General features: G+C 45.3%; 1 protein-coding gene across 3 annotated transcripts in view; it reads right to left on the bottom strand.

Moving 5' to 3' along the window:
* The window catches only part of kcnip1a (Kv channel interacting protein 1 a), a 32,257-nt gene that overhangs the window by 7,647 nt on the left and 3,089 nt on the right, over positions 1-21,521 (bottom strand). The window contains exon 1 of one of the 3 annotated variants that reach the window (XM_084010066.1): positions 13,886-14,383. The exons of 1 other annotated variant lie outside the window; for it this stretch is intronic. In XM_084010066.1, coding sequence (XP_083866192.1) covers positions 13,886-13,943 — 58 coding nt within the window. In that variant the 5' untranslated portion in view covers positions 13,944-14,383. Of the gene's footprint in view, positions 1-4,604; positions 4,811-13,885; positions 14,384-21,521 lie in introns of those variants that run through there. One more of the 3 variants, XM_084010065.1, reaches the window with a different exon arrangement.

Genomic DNA, 21,521 nt, shown 5'->3' with positions numbered 1-21,521 from the left:
TACTACAAAGTGACTTTTCTGACGAAACGCACCTGCGTCCCTTTAAAATGACTTACTCTCCGATGTAAATAACTTCATCTTAATCAAGTTATTATGAAGACACCCAGCGAGAAAACAGGATCCATCCTCTTTGTATTCTATGCAGTATATATATATAACCTGCTATAATCAGCGAGTACCAGCAGGGGGCAGCAGCAACTAACACAGAGGAGACCAGTGTGCGTCATAGCTTGTAATTAAGACGTGTTGTACATGTAATTACTCGTGTTACTGCAGATTTAGCTGATATGTTTAGTCATGCATGGCCAAGCTCAGGAAATAAGAACGGGTCTCATTTGCCAAATTAAAGGTACGGTGCTCTTAAAATGTAAAGCATTATATGATGAAATAAGCAGTGTTTTCTGAGCAGCTGGCACTGATTCATTGTCTAAAATGTGAATGTAAAGGAGGAGCTGTGATTGGCCGACCAGCTGACATGCAGGCTGCAGGGGGCTCTGCTGTATCAAGAGGTTTCCCACAGAGTTGTCAATTGCTTTATTTACTGTTCCGGGATTAAAGCGGCAGTGCTGGGTAACATTTAATTTAGTGGCAATAGCATTTAATTTAATTTGCCAGACATTTGAAAGATGCTCAATAGTGTAAACATCATTTGTTATGGATGATTAAGTGTATATTGTGTTTGTTCACGTACAGCAAGCGGCCTTGAGCAACAACATTTCGGTCACAATATAATCACAGACACGGTGAACAGGAGAGCTTCCTGCAACAGATTATTACTCTCCTCACAATTATTATATGAGTTCTGCAACAATACTATGAAAGGGAACATGTGATGCAGGTTCTGTGTTCTTAAGGGGAACTTTACAACAGATTACAATTGCTTGATTTGGCTTTTAAAAAAGCCCATGTGAATTTATCACGTGCAAAACTACAATACTGTAGGAATAAAATGTCATCTAAATATCATTTTGCATACAAAACAAATGCCCTACAATGTACATTTCTGAAATGCACACATAAAAAACAGATGCTATATTTCACATAAAACCTGTGAAACACATTTTAAATGCAGCTCAGTTTCAAATGCACGCGTTTTAGGCCATGTGAGATGAATTCCATTCTTTTTCCATTTCATAATCAAAGTGGAAGCAGCCGTCTGGGATCAGGTTAAAATAAATATGATTCGGTAATTTGACCAAAAGCTTCAACTTGCAAACCAAAAAAATAGTCACTTCAAAGTGTCCCCCGTCTTTAGGACCTCCTCACCCACTGGGCCTGTCCAGATCCATCAGGGACATTAGGATATATGCGGATGACTCGCTCCTTCTATCATTTGCCAGTTCAAGTGCACAGGAGGTATTCTGTTTTTCTCATTTTTGGAAATGTGAATCATTTGGATCTGACTGCAGTGTTTGTTTAGGTTAGGAATACCGAGATAAACCCAACAGAAAAGGTCGCCTCGAGCGCTTCACTTCAATCTGTTACACAAGATAGTGAGACATGAAGTTTGACAGCGACCAAAAGCCTGAACTCACAACTCATCCACAGCTTGTTTGGAGTATTACATGGTGACCTGAACTGTCAGCAGAGAAGAGACTGCCTGTCACTCTCCCCAGCCATAGCACCCTGTCTCACTCACACACACACACACACACACACACACACACACACACACACCGAACACACACACACACACACACACACACACACACACACACACACACACACACACACACACGACCAGGATTTAACTCCTCACTTTCCTTCTAACTACTAAGTACTTAAAGTTAGTTTTCATTTCTCCTCGATCTTTTCTTCCGTTGCCCACCGAATCCTCCTTTCTCCTCTACCTCACTCTACCCCTCTCTCTCTCTCTCGTACAGTGTCCTGTAATCTCTGCCAGAGTGTGTGTGTCATTTGCATAATCTGAATTAGCCTAATCTGCTGTCCTGGCGGCGACGGAGAGGGTTCGCTCTGGTTGGCATGTTTAACGGTTGGAGAGCGCTCTCCAAGAAAAGCAGAAGCTCTGCTGGCCACGGGCTCCCTGGTGCTCCGGAGGAAGTGTCTTAAAAATAGATTTCAGCTGCAAAAGCCCTGTTTACGGGCCTGCAAAAGCTGCACGATATCATCGTGTTCCACGGTGTGACCTCGAGCTCTCGTTCTGGGATGCATTGTCTTTCCACGGTCGGTGTAAACGGGGGGCTTTTGGGTGGTTCACTGAAAGGCCAATGACTCACTCTGCTTGAAAACACACACACACACACATTTTGACACATAGAGAGCCACATGGACAGCCTTGAACAAGACAAACACAAACACATTATTTCAAGGGTCATAGATAGAATATCAAGCACCCGTGTGCACGGAACAATATACACTCTCATGCTGGCATGCTTACTAGCCCTCAGCCAATAAGAGTGCTCAAGGGTGTTTGCACTGTTGTGTGTGTGTGTGTACATAAGGCGGAGACACACACACACACACACACACATACACATACACACACAAATCCACCGAATGTCACTTCCTCACATATTCATTGTGCCATTGCTGATTATACAGCTCCTACATTCACCCAGGTACCAGCATGTCAGTGTAGATTTCAGAGGAAATACACGTCTAGACTGAAGTACACACACACACACACACACACACACACACACACACACACTGCTGGATGCCAAGGGAGGAGAGTGACGAAATGACTCAATAAGCACTCACACCAGCTAATGGGAGCGTGGGTGATGGAGAAAGGATGCAAATGACAAGAAAGAATAGAGGCATAAAAGAGAGCAGGGAGGCGAGAGAGGTTTGGAGAGGAGAGAGTGCCAGGAGGAGCAGATTGCTGCTGTGCCATGTGAGAGTGTGACGGGGGGGGAAACAAATATGTGGAAACTGTGGCAAAAGAAGACGGAGGAGGAAAGGGGACGGAGAGAAGATTGAGACAACGTTGCTGCAGGGGGATGAAGTGAGGAAGACAGCAATATGGAGGCTGAAAACTTCACCGGGGAGGAGAGAAACATGCCAGGTCAGAGGGATGAGTTGTGAGACAACAGGTGTGAGAAACCCACAGACAAACAGAGGCTGTCTGAGGCGCAAAAAAAGACAGTAAATAAAGCAAGTTGAGAGAGCAACAGGCAGCCTGGATGAAAACAGACAGAGCAGACAAGCAGGCAGGAGGGAGGATGCAATTCTTCGTCTCCTCCAGAGCACGGTGATGAACTGGTGCTCAGGGGATCAATCATCATAGAATCTAATCTCGCCATATTACAGCCGTGCAGCGTCTCCCTCTCACCGTCGCCGTCGGTGTCATGATCCCGGATAACAAGTTATCTGCAACACACACAAGCCCCGCTGCACTAATCCTGCACATGTTTGAGCAGGAGAGAGAGAGAGAGAGCGTCAAGCCCGGCAACACAACACCAGAATTACAAACAACCTCCAAACAGCCCCCCCTCCATCCCATCATGTGGAGGTAAATGGGCTTGGTTCTCATTTGCAGGACGAGTCACACATTTGCACAATGCGAGTGGACTCAAAATCACCTCATTATTCAAAATAGAAGCAAATTCACGCCTTTGTAGCACCCGTGGGGAAAGGTGTTTGTTTTGTGCTGGTGGAGAGGCAAAAAGAAGAGCTGATTCAGAAGATGAAACGAGCCATATGCACCAACTTGGAACATTTCCTGCGTGGTCTAATTTGCACGGAGGAACCGATAATAGCCTGCTTCAACAAAAACACGTTGAAATGCCCGCACACAATTAATAGGGATTATTTTTCACTCCGACACTCCCGCTCAGTGTGCCCCGCTCATTTGGGCAGTTTCTTAGATTTATGTAAATGAGGTTTACAGGCTTTTAATAGGATGAGCAACGATGGAGTGAAGGCAACAGGTCTGCATCTAAAAACAACCACAAATAATAATCCGCACAGTTGAATCTCTCACTGTCTCAGCTTCATCACATGGCCCTGACTTACCCAGGAATACCCCCAATACACCCACCACCAACCCCCCTGCCTCAAATTTGACATCTATTGTTGCCATGGCTACCGTGCTTCCAAGGTAACAGCAAGACAGAAATGCAGTGTGTGAGCGGAGTGACAAATACCTTCGACATGTATGCGTTTACCAGCGTCGATGCCTGCCTCTGCACACGTACAGACAGGGCAACACACACACACACACACACGCACACACACACACACACACACACACACACACACACACACACACACACACTGACCCAAACACAACAACATTCACATGCAAATACACACACACACACCGTCGTACTAAAACTTTGTTCTTTTACCTCTGGGAACACCTGTTGGTCTCTCTTTCTCTCTCTCTCTCACACACACACGTATACACACACACACACACTTTTTTCTATCACTGCATTTTATACCAGCTCTTATTAATCTTTGGTCTGCAGCTTGCGTATGTGCGCTGTCTAGCCTATTAGTGCTGGAGTGTGTGTGTGTGTGTGTGTGTGTGGTCAATCCAATAACACTGTTAAAAGTTTCCCTGTCCAAACATGTGTGCGCATCGTGTTTAAACACACATGCATGTGTGTGTGTGTGTGTGTGTGTGTGTCCCTCACCCCTGGACAGCCTCCTCGTCTTGGTCTGCATTGTCAGCGTACCCACCACAGCCCCCATGTTTGCCGTCGTCGTCGTGGAAACAAGCGTGTCTGTATGCTGTCGTCTGTAGCTCTTTTTTTTTTTGTCACGTGCTTGGACGGCTGGAGCGCACAGACACAAACACACACATGCTCCCTCGCCCTCTTGCCTCTTCTTCTCCTCCTCCTCCTCTCCCTCTCTCAATGGCTTCTCTTGGCAGAATCCCCTCTCTCTATCATCCCTCCTTTCACGCTGCCTCACTCCATTTCACGGCGCTCCTCCTCTCTCTCCCCCCCTTTTTTTTCTCCCCACACTCGCTCCACTTTGCCTTGTTATTTTTCATTAGGGGTTGTAGCCTCCCTCCCTCTCACACTCTCTCTCTCTCTCTCTCTCTCTCTCTATCTCAATCTCCCTCCCACCAACACCCGCAAGCCAGGAGCTAAGCAGCGCATTCGGTGATTCACTATGAAATCGGCAGGATGTTGATTCACTAAATTATAAATGAATACGAGTGTAGCCATTGATTTGTAAATGAGAACGCTGAGTGAATCACTCGGGGGAAAGGCAAAAAACAACAACAACAAACATGACCTGTTACATTTCACACCTAAACGCGTCTGTTGCCCTCTGATGGCTAACAAGTATATGCCAACTAAAAAGATACAGACTGGAATATTGATTTGAGAGGTGAATATGAATTATGGAGTGGAGGGAAAAAACATGCGCACGTGACAAAAAGAAAAATGAGGAAGAGCCACGTGTATCACTCCGGTTTTCCCTCAACATCGCGGTATGTTCATGAAAAGGCCACTTCAATCCATCAACACCCCCGTTCACTTCATCCATCACCCCTGTTCGCCCATCCATAACACCCCCACACACATCAACGGGGGACGGAGAGGGTGGATTGGCTCCCAGGGCAAGGGAGAAAGAGAGCGAGACTGGAGGGAAACGGCTTAAAGTCAATGATGTAAGAAGGGGAGAGTGAGAGAGATTAAAGGCAGGAAAAAGGCGAGGGATGAGAATAATGGGATATTTAATAGGGTAGAAATAGAGGGATCATGACAAGTGTCTGATAATTGCGCAGGAGTGTGAGCTCCAGCCGTACGCCCACACCAGATGAAATCAGACTTTAATTAAAGTGCCATCGACAGGAAAACAGGTCCTTCTTGATGAAAGGACAACAAGACAAATTGAAAGAGTAACTACGAAGAAGTACGTTTCTTATCTTCACTTTTAGTAAAAGCATCACACTATTCCTTTAACGAGTACAATCACGTGATTTAGTTACAATAGATTGTACAGGTGATGTAATGATATTATAGACGTATAATTGGATGAATGCTTTACTGGGAGAGGAGCATTACAATGTTGTGAATGGATGCTGATGTTTGTGTGTGAATCTATAATTGGCTATAATAAACCAAAGCTGTCACATAAATGCAATGATGAGAGCACTAAATAGTGTTAAAATAATATTGCTAGTTGCTTGGATCTCATCCACTCATGACGGCTTTCCAATATTAAAGCGGCTAGCCCGGGGACACGGCATGCAAACATGTCATTGTCGGCTGTGATCAAAGTTACAGTTTGCTTCAAGGGTGAAACCATTCCAGAGCTGCTTCTTCTCCTTCCCACTAACGCAGAACGTACGTCAAACGTAATGTCTGATAGAGTCGCAATCGCTTCCGCGAATTATGCATATGTCAGGATTTACAGCAGCGTTGTCCCGAGTCGATTTGGAGAATAGACAGACTGTCCTTTCACATCAAGCCAGCCATCCGTATTAATGCCTCGGCAAGTGTGGCAACTGCTCCGAAAATGGGCCACTTTTTTGTCTGCCGATGGTGAATAATGAACGAGGCGTGATTGTTTGGAAGCCATATGGGAAGATTTAGCTGGAGAGATTTGGTTAAAAAAAAAAAAAAAATGCAATCTGTTTCTGTGAAAGTCATGAATGCTTGGATGTGTGGGGTATCTTTTTTTTTTTTTTTGCAGAACAGCGAGAGGGACAGAATGGGCATCAGTGGGGAGTAATGCTTTCACCCTGCCCACACACACACACACACACACACACACACACACACACACTTACATATGCAGAGAAGCACACGTCCACACAGATCCTGGAGTAGAAAGAACGGCTGATTTGAGGTCTGTGGACTAGTGGGATCTAAGCAGCGTGAAGCAGCATGGACCATCACACACTGCCATGCTATAGAAGACACAGCCCTAGTTGTGCCTATGAATTTACAGACTATCAAAGTCATTTCTCCCGATTTGTCATAGCACTTTACTTCATCTTTACCCTTAAACCATATCTATCCATCTCTCTCCACTCTCTTATCGCTAAATGTGTCTCCAGGCATATACAGCCTCCACCAATACACCTTTATCCGCCCATCTCTCCCTATAAATCTCGGCGAACGCATCAGCCTAGTGTTCTTGTCGTTTCAAACGATGTTCCCGAGCTTGTTCCCATCTCAAATCTCCATCCCTCTGCGTCTCCCTCTGCTCTTTGACAGGCCCATTTCCATACGCTGACAGAAATATTTTCCTTTTTCGAGAAATCGTCATTTCAAAGTCTCTCTGTAAAGCAGAGAGAGGAGTGTGTGTGTGTGTGTGTGTGTGTGTGTGTGTGTGTGTGTGTGTGTGTGTGTGTGTGTGTGTGTGTGTGTGTACAACATTGCTGCCGGATGGCCTGGTGTTTCCTTGCAGAGGCATGTGAGGGAATGGCTGCAGACTATTTTTAAAAGATCCCCTGTCACACTTTTGAGGAAAGAGAAGCAGAAGAGAAGAGCAAACATTGAGTTGGACGGCAGCTCACCGGAAGGAAGGGGGGGGGGGCAACAAAGGCAGGGATGGGAACATATTTGGCAACGGAAGATGAGGACGGATAAGGAGGAAAAACACCAGGAAAGCTTCCAGCTGGAGATTATAGTGCAATGCAGGGAGTAAAAGGAAGAGAAAGATTTGGGTAAAAACAAGAAGGGGAGTGGGCGAGTGGCATCGGCGGAAAGAAAAGGGAGAGATGAGCGCGTGTGGGACATGCGAACGCTACATTTCCAGAGAAGAGGTTTTGAAAGAACAAAGGGAATGAGGGTAAAAGAAACCGAGAGAGAAAATTAAACTGTAAAGATCTTTATTGAGATTTAACCGTTGGGTGTAAGCTTCAGAAAATCAGCTCAGCCTTTCAGCACCATTCAGTGTGAAACGGCAGGCCTGCAATACACAAAGTATCCTAACCATGCCACCCAACAGTGATAGATTAGGAATCTATCACGTTGGTGTATGCCGCGGTCTTGGCGATTTCTCATCAGGGCCAGCGTGCAAAGAATGTGTCTATTAAGAAAATCAATAGTAATATCTACTGCTGTCCAAATGAATTCTCAAAGAGACGGCCGTCTGTGTCTTTATTAGTGGATGCACGCTGAGCCTCTCGCCAGCTCCCATCACATTATGAAAAAGGGAATAATTAAAGGAGCCTTAGTAATTGATCTGTCATCAGCGAGAGAGGTGGAAGGAGAAAGAGAGAGGGGGGGGGGGGTAAATAGGGACATAGATAAATGGAGAGAGTGAGAATAGTGATGGATGTGTAGGGGGAAATGTGGAGAGAGAAAAAGCAGGAGATAACGTTTGAATGGGAGCGAGAGAGTGATTAAAGAGGGAATCGATGAGAGGAACGAAAGGGATGTAGACAGAGAGAGAGGGAGAGAGAGAGAGAGAGAGAGAGAGAGAGAGAGAGAGAGAGAGAGAGAGAGAGAGAGAGAGACCAGGCAGAGGGAATAAAGTCGTCTTCCTCTTAGACACGGTTTCTGCTCCGCCGTTATTCTCATAGCTCACTTGTTTGACATGGGACGTAATGCCTTAGTACACACACACACACACACACACACACACACACACACACACACACACACACACACACACACACACACACACACACACACACACACTGGCTGAGGGAGCGACAGGAAAATACTCCTGCTGATTCCTGCAGGAAACAGAAGAAGCTCAAAGTGACAGTCAGTCAAGGCTGAGAGCTTCCAGCAGCATCATATACAGTACATTTATTAGTCTACGGACTATTTTCATGATTGATAAATTGTTTCAGACATTTTTAAGTCAGTGCCAAACATTTCACTGGTTTAAATGTGTGAAATGTGAAGATTTGAAGCTCTTCTTGCCAAAGATCATCGTAATATCATAGTAAGATGTTTCTGCAAAGCAGCCATGACCCTTACATTGTTGCACATATATTCAGGAAAATTAATGTCCAGACAAAATAATCTCCCAATTCATTAGTTAGATAAAGTCCTATATGTTGCAACAAACAAATGTTTAATAATAAACTTGCAATTGTCGTATTTCTTCGTTGCTAGATTTGAACACATTTAATTGAAATGACATATTTTTGAAGTGAATGACACAACTGTAAACCATCAGCCATGAGTCACTGGCCTGATGCTTGTTAGGGCACAGAGATGCATCATGCATTATTTACAGCCAAACCACAAGCACACACACATCCTCAAGAGTCAGATGACGTACTTTTTTCAGTCGGCGTGTTGTTTCCAGCATCACATTGTTCTGTAGCACAGACAACAGCACGGTGGAACAAAAAGACACCCGGCATACTGTGATAAATGATCCCCATTGCTTATTCATTTCTTACACATTCACTTGAGTTTTTTTTTTAATCTAGCAGATAATTGAAGCCGCTCTTTTTTCATTTCTCAGCGGTAAAACCAAACTCTGGGGTGTAGATTTACGTTTGCACTCGGACCCCAAAGAAAGGGGAATAGATTGTTTGTTAAGACTTTTAAAAAGAAAATGTAAAACATCACTGTGTGACATTAGTGGATTCGGTATTTTCTGTTCATCTGCTCCCCTATAGATCTCTCTCTCTCACTCTCTCTCTCTGTATATATATTAGTATTAATATATACTATTTATTTATTTATTTGTTAAATCAGGCATGAAGCCATTCCTGTAGGGCTTAATTAGTGGAATGAGCATGGAGAAAATGTGAATATGTTGTGTTTATAATACATATAGTGTACAGGCTGGTATGTATGTAAGCTAAATGCAATTTAAATTTAACATTTAGACAAAAACAGAAAGATAAGCCCCAGTGTGTGTGGAGTGTTTTTATTTCCCTCAGTGTGGACGACTAGAACTGCACTAATGTGCTCGGCTTGTTTTCTATTAACCGCTGAAAAGAGAACTACTTTGATTTGAATTAAAAACCCACTGAGTCTCTTCAGCTGTCATATTCATTTAGTTCACGTGGCGTGCGTCACCGCTGTCATAACTGTGCACACAGGCCTGACCATATAGCCGGAGCTAAGTAGCTATCTATATTCATCATCTGAATTTCCCTCATTGGCTGCAGTGTTACAAAGGCCCGACGGCGAGCACGGGGGCTGAACGTCTACGGAGACAAAATGTGCCTAAAAATGTTGTTTATTTTTGATGAAGTGAGCTTAGCATTTGCCTGCAAATGCTATGCAAATGAAGCGCCTTGATTTATGCAGTATATTGATTGTTTTCGTTAATATAAATGCAGCAACGTGGGTTTAATTTGCGACACTGAGAGATCAAACGCTAACGGAGGATCTTAAATGACGGGTTTCAAAATGGAAACGATGCTTCCTGTGAAAAATCTCGACTGGAGTGGAGAGAAATGTGAGATATGAGTTAGGAAAATAGCATTTCCGTCACTACACGCTCATAAGTCACCAGCACGCGCATGCTACGGGCATGGGATTACCCAGAAATCCGTTTTCATGTTGCCATGTGCCTAATAAAGCTCTTTTGCAGTCCTAATTGGCCCTTTTGGTGCACTTGTTCTTTTGATGTGCACGGATGAGATGGAGGGGTGGAAACTAGTAAAGCCCATTAAAGAAACTCCGACCGTCTCAGCTCTTTAACCCTGCAGCACATGGAAACATTGAACCAAACACACTTGTTCCCCAGAAGACCCACAAACACACACACACACACACACACACACACACACACACACACACACACACACACACACACACACACACACACACACACACACACACACACACACACACACACACACACACACACACACACACACACACATATTTACATATATTCTGCAGCCCTGAACTAAAACTCGACATGAAAGCCAGTTTGAGCGATCTCAGAGTAGGACAAGGCTATCTTTTGGGGCGAAACACAAAGAGATGTAAGGGTTGGAGAGAGTGAAAGAGACAGACGGAGGGAGACGGAAACCCGGAGATAAACAGCAGAGGCAGACGAGTAGCCGTAGATCAAGAAGAGAGCGGCTTCGGGGAAATAGAAGGGAAAAAACTTGAAGGGAGGAACACATAAAAGACAAAATGAGGAGGTGAAATGAGGTGAGAGCGAGCAAGACAAAGGGAAAGAGTGTGAAAATCCACTTGACAGAGCGAGAGCCTACAGAGAAATGAAAGCAGAGGCAAAAACAAATGGAGCGAACAGACAGGAAGATGAATGTGTCAGCGAGGTGCAGGTTTTGTAGTTTATAACGTACCCGCTGGGAAATATTTCACGGGAGTGGAGTAGTTTGTGCACAATGACAGTGGGTATATATTTCTTCTTTTTTTGCCCCAGATGACGACAGATACATGTAGATAAATGCCTTAACGGCAAGCCAATGCCAGGACTAATACCTCTTCTTCTCTGGTGGGGTTTTATGTAGGCCACAGCATGGGTTCGGCTTCATTTAGTAAGCAACACCCAAAAAAGCACAAAAAAAACATGCTTCAGTGTGTACAGCAACTCTCTTGAATCCATTTCGGTCAATTCATCACAATGAACATTCTGAATAGGAGCGTAAATGACTTTTTAAAGCACCGTACAGAGTCGTTCACCACGCATACACTCCTAGATATGGAGAGCTATTATAGTTCTCAGTTATTATTTCACTTCGGTGAATGGACTAGCCCGCTAAGCTAACCTTAAATCCACCCACAATGGCAGTTTTCTTTAACTTTAGTTTGTGTAAAGGGTTGAGAGTCATTCTAAAATCAGTTTGTCTTCCTCTCCAAGGCTGTAACGTTTCCATGAGAATCCACTGAGCCTGTGTTGACTGTCTCCAGTGAGACGACAAAAACCAGAAGGAGATAATCAGTGAACGCTCATCGGAGTGAAGGGGAGAGACACAGGAGCGGGTGGGGAGGTGAGAGAGGAAGAGCAGGAGATGCCCGCTGAGACCAGGACAGCAGAAGACCTCATCCAATCAATGTAATCACCACACATCAGCGCTCATGACGGCGCTGATGTTCGGTTTAACAATAATAATAATTATAGTGCCATAAAATAATAGTATTATTGAGTAAAAATTGTTTTAGACACATTGCCGTTATGATTCAAATCCCAAATGATGCAAACACAAAGATGAAATAGAGAAGGCGTGTATCATTTGACTAAATGCTGTTAAAACAGTAAGGAGTGGGGGAGGCGGTGAACACAGACAGAGGTGAACATTCAAGTGTGACGATCTCAGGTGTCATCTGCTGTCTGTATGCAGGCGGAAACTCCCAAACGCACCTCGCTGTGAAGGTGTCTTTCATTTTGCATATTCACGTCTGATCACACGCCTCTGCCTTGCACAGAGTGTCACCGCATTTTAGAAAACATCATTTTTTTTCCTGCATTCTCAGCGAGTTGATTCGGTTGCATCTCAGCTGGTCGTTGCCTCGTTTTGGGCGGCGATCAAGGATGGGCCAACCTTCCATGCAAAATGAATCCTGCCCTGCTTTCATTAGGACCCTTTTTATAACACAGCAGCAGATGGTGAAACACACATTCACTGACACTCACCCCCCTGAGGAGCAACCTCGCCTCCCCTCCTCAACTTTTCTCAATGTTTCACTCCTCTTCCTCACACCGATACCGCAGCAAACTTCAAAAGCGGCTGCTATTTAGAGTTAACCCTATCGAGGAGAGTACAATAGGCTAAAAATGCATACAGCTCACACAGCTGACATGTTTTCTTTCTATAGGTTTCGTATTTTAGGCTCCACCTTGAAAATGTGCCTCAGGTATCTCTAAAGCACAGATCTGAGGTCTGCCGAGAGCTGTTGCCATGCAATGAAAGGAGATGCATATGGGGAATTAAATACAACAACCCACGCAGTATTCTATATACGCCTGTATTTTATAGCAGTTTATATGAAGTATTCTCACAGACTGACTATAGTGTTTGACAGGTGTACCATAGAAAATGCTGAGCGATTCACAGCCCATAATTTACATCACTTACATAGCCAGTTTTTGTCAGAGTAACACACAGCCTGTTTTACATGATAATGTGGCTTAATGGTCCAACAGGGGATTTCTGCATTTTATTTTTCTCCCTCTTTTTTTCCCCTACATGTGGATGTGTGGTGAAACACGATGGAACTCCTGTTTTCTGTCCCTCCGGTCTCTAGAGAGGAGCTGTGTGTGTGTGTGTGTGTGTGTGTGTGGCAGTGATAACCATCAGGTTTGAGGTCAACAGACGCAGGACAGACCACGGCCAAAGGCTGACGGATTACACCGCGCTGATTGACTGCGCGCACACACACACACACACCCACACACACACACACACACACACACACACACGCCTCTGCCACCACACAACATACACATCAGGCCCACCTGACACACGCCTGCATTTCAAGGGGGTTCGTTTTGCACATCGATATTCTCATGGACGACGCTGCACACTCTTATACGTCTATGAACGCACGCACATTAGAAAGCATGTGTCAAGTGCCAGTTTCCTCCTGTCAAACAGTAGCAGGGCAGACAGGAAGCAGGTTGGTTTGGAAGGCAGACAGGGGGAAATACCATCACCTTTTATAGACATGGCCAATGGCACGGCTGCACACGCACACACACACACACACACACACACACACACGCACAAACACTTATATTCCTAAATCCCCTGGACAGATGGCCTTGAGATTGCATCATAAACCAATAATGAATCACATCCTTTTTTTTCCAAACTTTACATCGCTGCTCTGTACACTTGGTACGTCCGGCTCATTCCCATAATGCACCTCTTGTGCAATATTCATGACTCCGAGGGCGAACATACACGGCTCCATCGTTAAGGCACACAAACACGCCACATGACAGGTGCGCGTCTCGTATGACAGCCACATGCCCGTGAACACGCACGCGTCCTCTGGGTGTGCCTGAGAGAGACGTTTCGATCGTTCTGGGAAATCAATAAGGAGATTCTTACCTTTCATGTAGTTCACCTGCTTGCCTTGCATGGAAAAGGTTCCCATCACGAGACCCATGTTGACTTCCGGCTGCAGACAAGTTGAGTGCGCTTGCCCTGTTTGCGTCCTGTTATCAAGGCGTGCGTGTGTGCGTGTAGTAGGCGTGTGCGTGTTGTAATTAACTTCAGTCCATCAGCCAACTGTATGTGCAGAAGTCCAGATATCACTTCTCATGCTGCCTCACACCCACGCTGCTCTGCCGCTTCTGCCCAACGGTGTGTGTGCGTGTGTCTGTGTGAGTGGATGAGAGAGAGAGAGAGAGAGAGAGAGAGAGAGAGAGAGAGAGAGAGAGAGAGGATGTGTGCGTATGAGAGAGAGTGTGTGAATGAAATAGCAAGCGCACATGCACTCTGAAGCTACCTTTGTCTACGCTGTCACCAAGGCTGCCTATTTTGCATCGTTCCTGTCCGTCAGACCCTCCCCCTTCCCTCTCTCTCTCTCTCTCTCTCTCTCTCTCTGTCTCTGTCTCGCTACCTCTCTCTCTCTCTCTCTACCTCTCAGTGTGCCCTCCGCCAAAAGACTGTCATTCCATAAATTCCTCTGTGCCTCTTTAGGTATCTGCCGCTCTCCGTCTCCGTTTCTCCCTGCCGCCTCTTCCTGGGCTACTATTCGCCGCTCTCTTTGTCTGTCTGGTGGGGAAAGAGGGATTGCACACTGTTGCACGGGAAAAGACAGAGACGGAGGGAGGTGGGGGGAGGGGGAGATGTGTGAGGGGAGGACAGGACTCAAAGGGGGAGTGTGTGGGTGAGAGAGAGAGAGAGAGAAGGTACAGAAAAGGGAAGGAGAACATGACGAGGAGGAAGAGCAGGAAAAAAAGGGAGGAGAGGGAGGAGAAGGGACAAAGTAGGAGGATTCACAAATGGCGAGGGAGGTTAAGTGAGGGGGTGGGAGGGAGAGGGGGTGAAAAAGAGGGACGGCGAGGGACGAAGAGTGCAAGAGGTGAGGGGAGATGAGGGGGAGGGCTAGGCCTGATCCATCCCACTTTGCTATTCAGCAGGCAAACGGTCTGTGGAGGACGTCTTTGCTGCTCTGTCATACATGCATGAGTGTGACAGGTGTTGTGTTTCTGTGTGTGTGTGTGTGTGTGTGTGTGGGTGTGTGATTATTCTGCTGGTGGGTGGGTTACAACATAAGCCATGTACATCTGACACCTGCCTACAGTAGCAGAGACGCCGCCTCGCACATGTCAGTGCCGGCTTCAACGCCGTTGAGTCAGCTGATGATCCGTAACGCGGATCCACAAGCAGGTCACGCGGCCTCTACGACGACGCAACCCCGGGGAATGACGCCAGTCCACCTCACACACGTGCTCCACTGTCAATCACCCCCCCACGTAACGGCCCCGCGGGCTGCACCGACGCCATCGACTGCAGCCCCTATTGAAATTCCTGCCGCGGCTTTAGTTAAGAAAACAATTTGCAGCCGAGCCGTCGCTGTGGCTCAGCTGAGGCCATCAAGGCCAATGATAAAGCCATTAGGCCATGGCATTCATTAAAAGCTACTGGCTGCCTGCTGAGAATCAATGCGAAGGAAAAAACAAGAACCATGGAGGGAGGGATGGAGGGAGGGAGGGAGGAGGTGTAGAGTGGATGAGAAAAATAAAATCAAGAAGAGAGGCAGAGAGTAGATAGACAAAGAAAGTGAGAAAAGGAGTACCGCAGGGTAATGGTGAGAGACATTGGTGGGGTATTAAAAAGCAAACACACACACACACACACACAGCTCCTTTTTCTCCTTTAGCTCCGCAGACGGAGGCAGATCTGACGGCAGCTTCTCATCAAAATCAAACAATGACAAACACATTTCACACACAGGCACAGATGCACACAGACAAACGCCCACGAGTAAGAGTGGCAATATATCAACAGAGAGAAATAGATTCCCTTAAATACACAGCGCGGCAGAGACACACAGACGAGCTGATTAAATTCTGAAAGCTCGGCTGAGCGGGACGAGATAGGAGAGCGTGATTCGCTGTAGTGATGGTGTTTAACTTCAGTCGAAGAGTAACGTAGGCTACTGTGGTTGATCAAACACATTGGGAATCCTCTGGATAAACTGAAAACACGGAGAAAAGGCTGTTTTGATCATTCTCTGCAAAGTTGTCTAAAAGCAAAGGCTCAGTCAGTGTTTATAAGTGGGATCTCTGCTTACAACCCAAAGAGAAGAAGACTGCTGTAGACTGTGCGTCGGTGAATTGGCGAGGACCCCGGGTAACCCTGGGAATGGAAGATCAATGAAAACGGACGGCATCAGCTGTCTGTGAACATCACACCACAAGAGGTTGAAGCATAAGTTGGAAAGGGGTCAAAGTCATCAACCAGGAGTCAGTGGAGGGTTGGAGGAAGGAGTGAGACACCGTCAGACAGACGGCCTCCTTCACTCCCAATGGATGAGTCATAACTCCCCCGGCCGAATAGGGATTTGTCCCTTAAACCTACATGTGTTGGGACATTTTCTCTGAAATAACTGATGCTTTGATTTTTCTTTGTCATTAGATAATGATTAAAAGGAAAATGTGTTCCCTTTATTATTGATTACTTCATTTCAGGGATTTAATTTAATGCTGTGTAAATATTATTGGAAATTTGACTCGTCATATATGCTGAATTTTATGGTCGTCTCTAGACAAATTTCACATTTTCACACACTCAGCTCTGAACCAGACTGATCCCATGAAGTAGCGTATGTAGGACATGCCAACTCGTATGCCACTATGGCGTGTTATCACTACGCACAATCGCCTTTTCGCGTGTTTATCAATGCTGAACCCTAACCCTAACCCTAAAGGGCGTATACAAACACGCAGATGTGATGGGTCGTTTCGCTAGAGGGCGCTGACAAACACGCGGATGTGTTGGGTCGTTTCGCTCAAAACGTACACAAACACGCGGATAGCTCGAATAGCGTATAGGTAACACAACACAGGCAGTGGCGTGTGAAAGGACTTAAACTCAAGGTTATGTTACCTTAGCAATTGCAATCAATTGGAAGTGCATATCTAGTGAAATCATTTTTTGAGGAATCCAATTCATAAGTCTTTGAAATATCCTTCTGATAAACACACACAAAGTAATTGAAGCATTGATGTCTGAGAGGAAGGAAACCAAAGTAGCTCAATAACACTAAACAGCAACAGGCTCATCACATTTGACCGAGTGCCAAAGTCTTCTGAGGCATTAAGCCCGACATCTCTGCTACACAGTCCGGGCCGAGGTGTCCAGCCCACCTCTCTCTCATCATTTATTAACCACTACACAATGGACCTTTAACGAGATTCAGATTGGCTGCCTGGATGAATGGATGGAGTGTGAGGAAAGACAGCGGTGTGGTGAGAGGTGGGAAAGGCAGAAAGCGTCTGACAGCAGAGAAAGAAGGTGTTGACAAGCAGAGGAAATGTGGCAAGCAGACAATGAATAATAAATTTGCTGGTGAGTCGCTGCCCGGTCTCATCAGACGGAAGGCTGGATGGAGACTGTCATAGCGGCGACCACACAGAAGAGAGGAGATGAGCGCAATGAGAGAAGGAGATTGGGAGGGCAGCATTGAGGAAAGGAAAGAAGGGAGTGAAGAAAATGAGGCCGGGGGGCAATCATAACACAGGAAGGAAGGATAAGGTGGTGAGAGTGGAGAATGTGCAAGGTAAGATAGATGGGAGGAGGTTACAGAGGGAAATGGGAGCGAATTAGAGCGGAGAATTGGGAGGACGTTGATGGAGGGAGATAGTTGAGGACGGAGGGGGTAGATGACAGGAACAAGATGGTGAGACAGGAGAGTACAAGCAGGGGGAAACATGGTCACTCGCAGTGTCGTCTGAGTCATCGGAACAAACAGATTGATTTACCGACTGGAGTGGAGAAGCTCAACCATCCTGACCGACGTGTGAATGAGGCGTAACAGTGCTGAGATCAGCTGCTGCTACATAGAATACAAAACGTACAGAGTTCAAGCTGTGCACCAAGGCCCGACTGCAATCAGTGCGCGGAGAGTGAGTTAACAATGCCAAAGCCATTTCCCCTCTAGAACAGCATGCTGCTACAAATGCTGATATGTGTCATCATCACTTAAAGGATCATTTCACCCTAAGTACAAAAAATAAAGTACTTCTATTAGAGCATCAAGCCATGCAGCTCATCTTGTTTTGGCTACGTTTTGAGATTTCTGCTGTAAAACCAGTGCAATGGAGGGGAATGGGATTGTGCTTGTGGTGCTGAAAATGAAAAGAAGAACAAAATTCAATTTAAGAATTTAATCAGTACAGAAATGATGAGTTGATTAATTGGTTTGATCCAAGAAAATTAAAGTACAACCTTTTTTTACAATCATTCTCAATCATGTATTAAGCAAAAAGCATTCCAGCTTCTCATATCAGAATATTTGCTGCACCTCTTGCTCTTATTCTATGATTGGAAATTGATTATGTGTCGGATTGGACTGTAATCTATATTTTTTCTATTAACAATGAATCACATGACCACTTGAATGTGAGAGGGGCACATACCTGCTCAGCACCAAATGGTTGAGAGGCCAAGACCCGAGATTAGTGGGGAATTCAGCTGTTTTCAGCTGGTGTCCATCACCATGGTAACAGCTAGTCAAATTTTTTTCCCCAAGATGGGGAATTGGCACTTTTGCAAAGTCTGTGAAAACAAGTTGCGTAGCAGCAACCTGAACGGCGACTTCACCTGGCTTCTGGTGCGAAGCCGTTAACAAAGTTAGCTTCAGGATAAACTATTTTAGTAGCTAATTACGTTGGTTATTTTCAGATGTTCATGACCAAACAGATAATCAAGTGATAGAGAAAGTAATAGGTAGTTTAATCGTTGCAGCAGTGCAAAATGAGTCAGAGTAAAGGGGGGATGTGTTGCTGACGATTATTTTTGCTCTACTAGCTGTAGATGTACTAGTGATTAGCATGCTAACATGCTAAATTAAGATGGTGATTATGCTCAATCAATGACCTGCTAAACGCTAAACGTCAGCATGACATTATGAGCATGATGTTAGCATTTAGCTTACATGGTTGTAGACTCTTTAGTCAAAGTGCCAAAAACAAAATGCTCTTCACCTGCACCAGAGTAGAAATCTCACATCAACACCTGGACACATTCCAGGTTTCTCTCCATGACAACAGCAGTGTCTCTTTTCCCTCGGGGATGCTCCTTCTGTCCCACACTGAATCTCTCAGGAAGATTCACCGCTGCACGCCGCCCCCCCCCAAAGCCTACTTTACATGGCAAGATGCTAAAACGCCCACTTTGCGACCGCCTGCGAACTGACTCCCTCTGGTCGACTCACGGATGACACATTTCTCATACAGGACATAAATCAGCGCGGAACACGTTCACACGAAGCTGCTAGAAATACTTGCTGTTTCTTTGCCATACAAGTTTAACAGTGCTACTGTAACGCATCGCCGTGTCACTACTATTCCTGGATGATATTTAGCACATGCCAGGATGTTAGCTCCTTCAAGTCTTATTTCTTTAAAGTCCCAGTCGGCAACATTTCTTTGATCATATTCACCGAAGCCGACACTATGCTCCGATAGAACAACATATCCGGTTTTAGAAAAAAAGCGCGCCTCTACTTGCAGGTAGAGCCTGGGTCGTACCACTATCACAGGGGGGAGGTGGAGGGAAGTAGCAACAAGCTTCCAATTCCTCGTTAAAAACCGAAACGAGGAGGTCCAAAACAACCAAGGAAAAGAAAACACCTAGGAAAAAAAGAAAGATGGCGACGGTGCCCGTGATAAAACCAGAGTCAACATCGGACCCGCGTTACAAAGGTGGCGTGATCTAAGGGATTTCAAAGGGCACAAGTCGAGGGGAAGGAGCTCGTGGTCGAGGGGGAGGAGCGTGAGAGTTGTAAACATTCAGAGTGCCCTCGATCTGCAGGACTTGCCGACTGGGACTTTAAAAAAAAAGAAAAAAAACCCAGTTGGTTTCCCTGAACTGAATACAAACAGCTGGATTGACTCTCCCCCCCTGTGTCTCCCGTTTTCTCCCTCCTCAGCAGATAAGAGTGATGGAAGTGTTAATGGTATGCAGCTTGGGGATTGATTACAGCCCTACGGAGAGAATGGTGTCTCCTCCCCTGAGGACCTCTTTCATACGAATTATTATGCATCTTATTTGGTATTAAACATGGACCATGTCCCCCACGGCACATTAAAAGTAGTATGACAGCATTTTGGAGCTAAGCAGCAGTTCACACATGGTTCATGCACACACACTTATATGCACATCAAAGCTTGTGTGCTCAAAGATGTACACACATGCTAACGTATGTGCAAAGAGTGTGATCACACACACACACACACACACACACACACACACACTTTCCTCAGCTCTCTGTTCTCATTAACTCATCCATCCTACTTGAACTTCTTCTCTTCTCTGAATACAAAAAGTGCAGCCAAGTATCCCCGACTCAAAGAGGGAGAACCTGAAGCGAATATCTAATGAAAACAGAGGAGCCGCTAAATGTTTCATTAAGCACTTATGAGGAACACTTCGGATCTGGATCCTCGTGGCCGACGAAGGTGAACCCGTGAAAATTCACATCAGTGTCTGTCATCAGTCATCCATCCATTATAGGAAGAGCTGCTTCATCAGCAGGCACTCTGAGATGCTGAATATTTAATGCTTCGTTTGGTTAAGACTCAACTTCCATTTAGTTCTGATCTGCTCTGACAATGATTCACAGTGACCAGTAAGGAGCAATAAGGAGGAGCAATCTGGCGCCCTCTGCTGTGCAGTCTGAGAAACTCACAAGGACAAAAAATGAGTCAAACATTTTCCAGATATAAACTATTATTTAAATGAGAGCTTTTAATTTATAATGAGCAAAGTGAAAATCCAGATACGGAGGCAAATTAAAATGTATGACGATTAAGTCATCTTTTATAAATTTGGAAATAAGATCTTCTTGGAAGGAAAAGGATGATTAAGATTATATGTCCCCCTTATTCCCAGCACAAGAGCGCTTTGAAGACTGAGAAGTCGGCACATTTTAAGTTTCTTGTTTTGTTAATCTGGGAAAGTTTTATCTGAAGGGGACATACCAAAGAACAAAAAAAAAGGAATAGTTTCAGTTATTTGTTATGCTGTTTGCTTCTTGAAATAGTGTGAGGTGGTAGACCAGACAAACAATGGGATGAAACACTGTGATTTAAAAATATCCAGAAGGCTACCTTGCCTCTCAGGCTGAAGGGGAAAAAAGGGTTTTGTATTTTCTATGTGGAGTTTAAGATGGTTTTGTTTGCTGATAGCTGCCCTCAGGTTTCCAATGCATGAGCCCAGACCACCGTGGGGCACCCTGGTCTCCCTCTGGCATATAAATCCTAACAGGTTGCATTTGTACACCAGAAGGAGGCACCTGAGGGCAGGCTGCATGGATAGGATAAGTGAAATCATGCGGGCTGTGCACAGCCTGGCACGGCTTGACAGGATGTTTACAGGCTTTTCAGAGATGACAGGAAGCTGAAGAGAAGTTAAGGGCTGAGGCAGCGCACAAAGTGACAGACAGTCAGAGATGAACTAAAGGGAAACCAAGGCGATCAAAGGGATTTGGTCTGATTCAGCCTGCAGCAAT

This window comes from Eutrigla gurnardus (assembly GCF_963514095.1).
Source record: "Eutrigla gurnardus genome assembly, chromosome: 5".
Classification (NCBI taxonomy): domain Eukaryota; kingdom Metazoa; phylum Chordata; class Actinopteri; order Perciformes; family Triglidae; genus Eutrigla; species Eutrigla gurnardus.
Note: the sequence above shows the minus strand (reverse complement) of the source record. Positions and strands in the feature narration are given on the sequence as shown.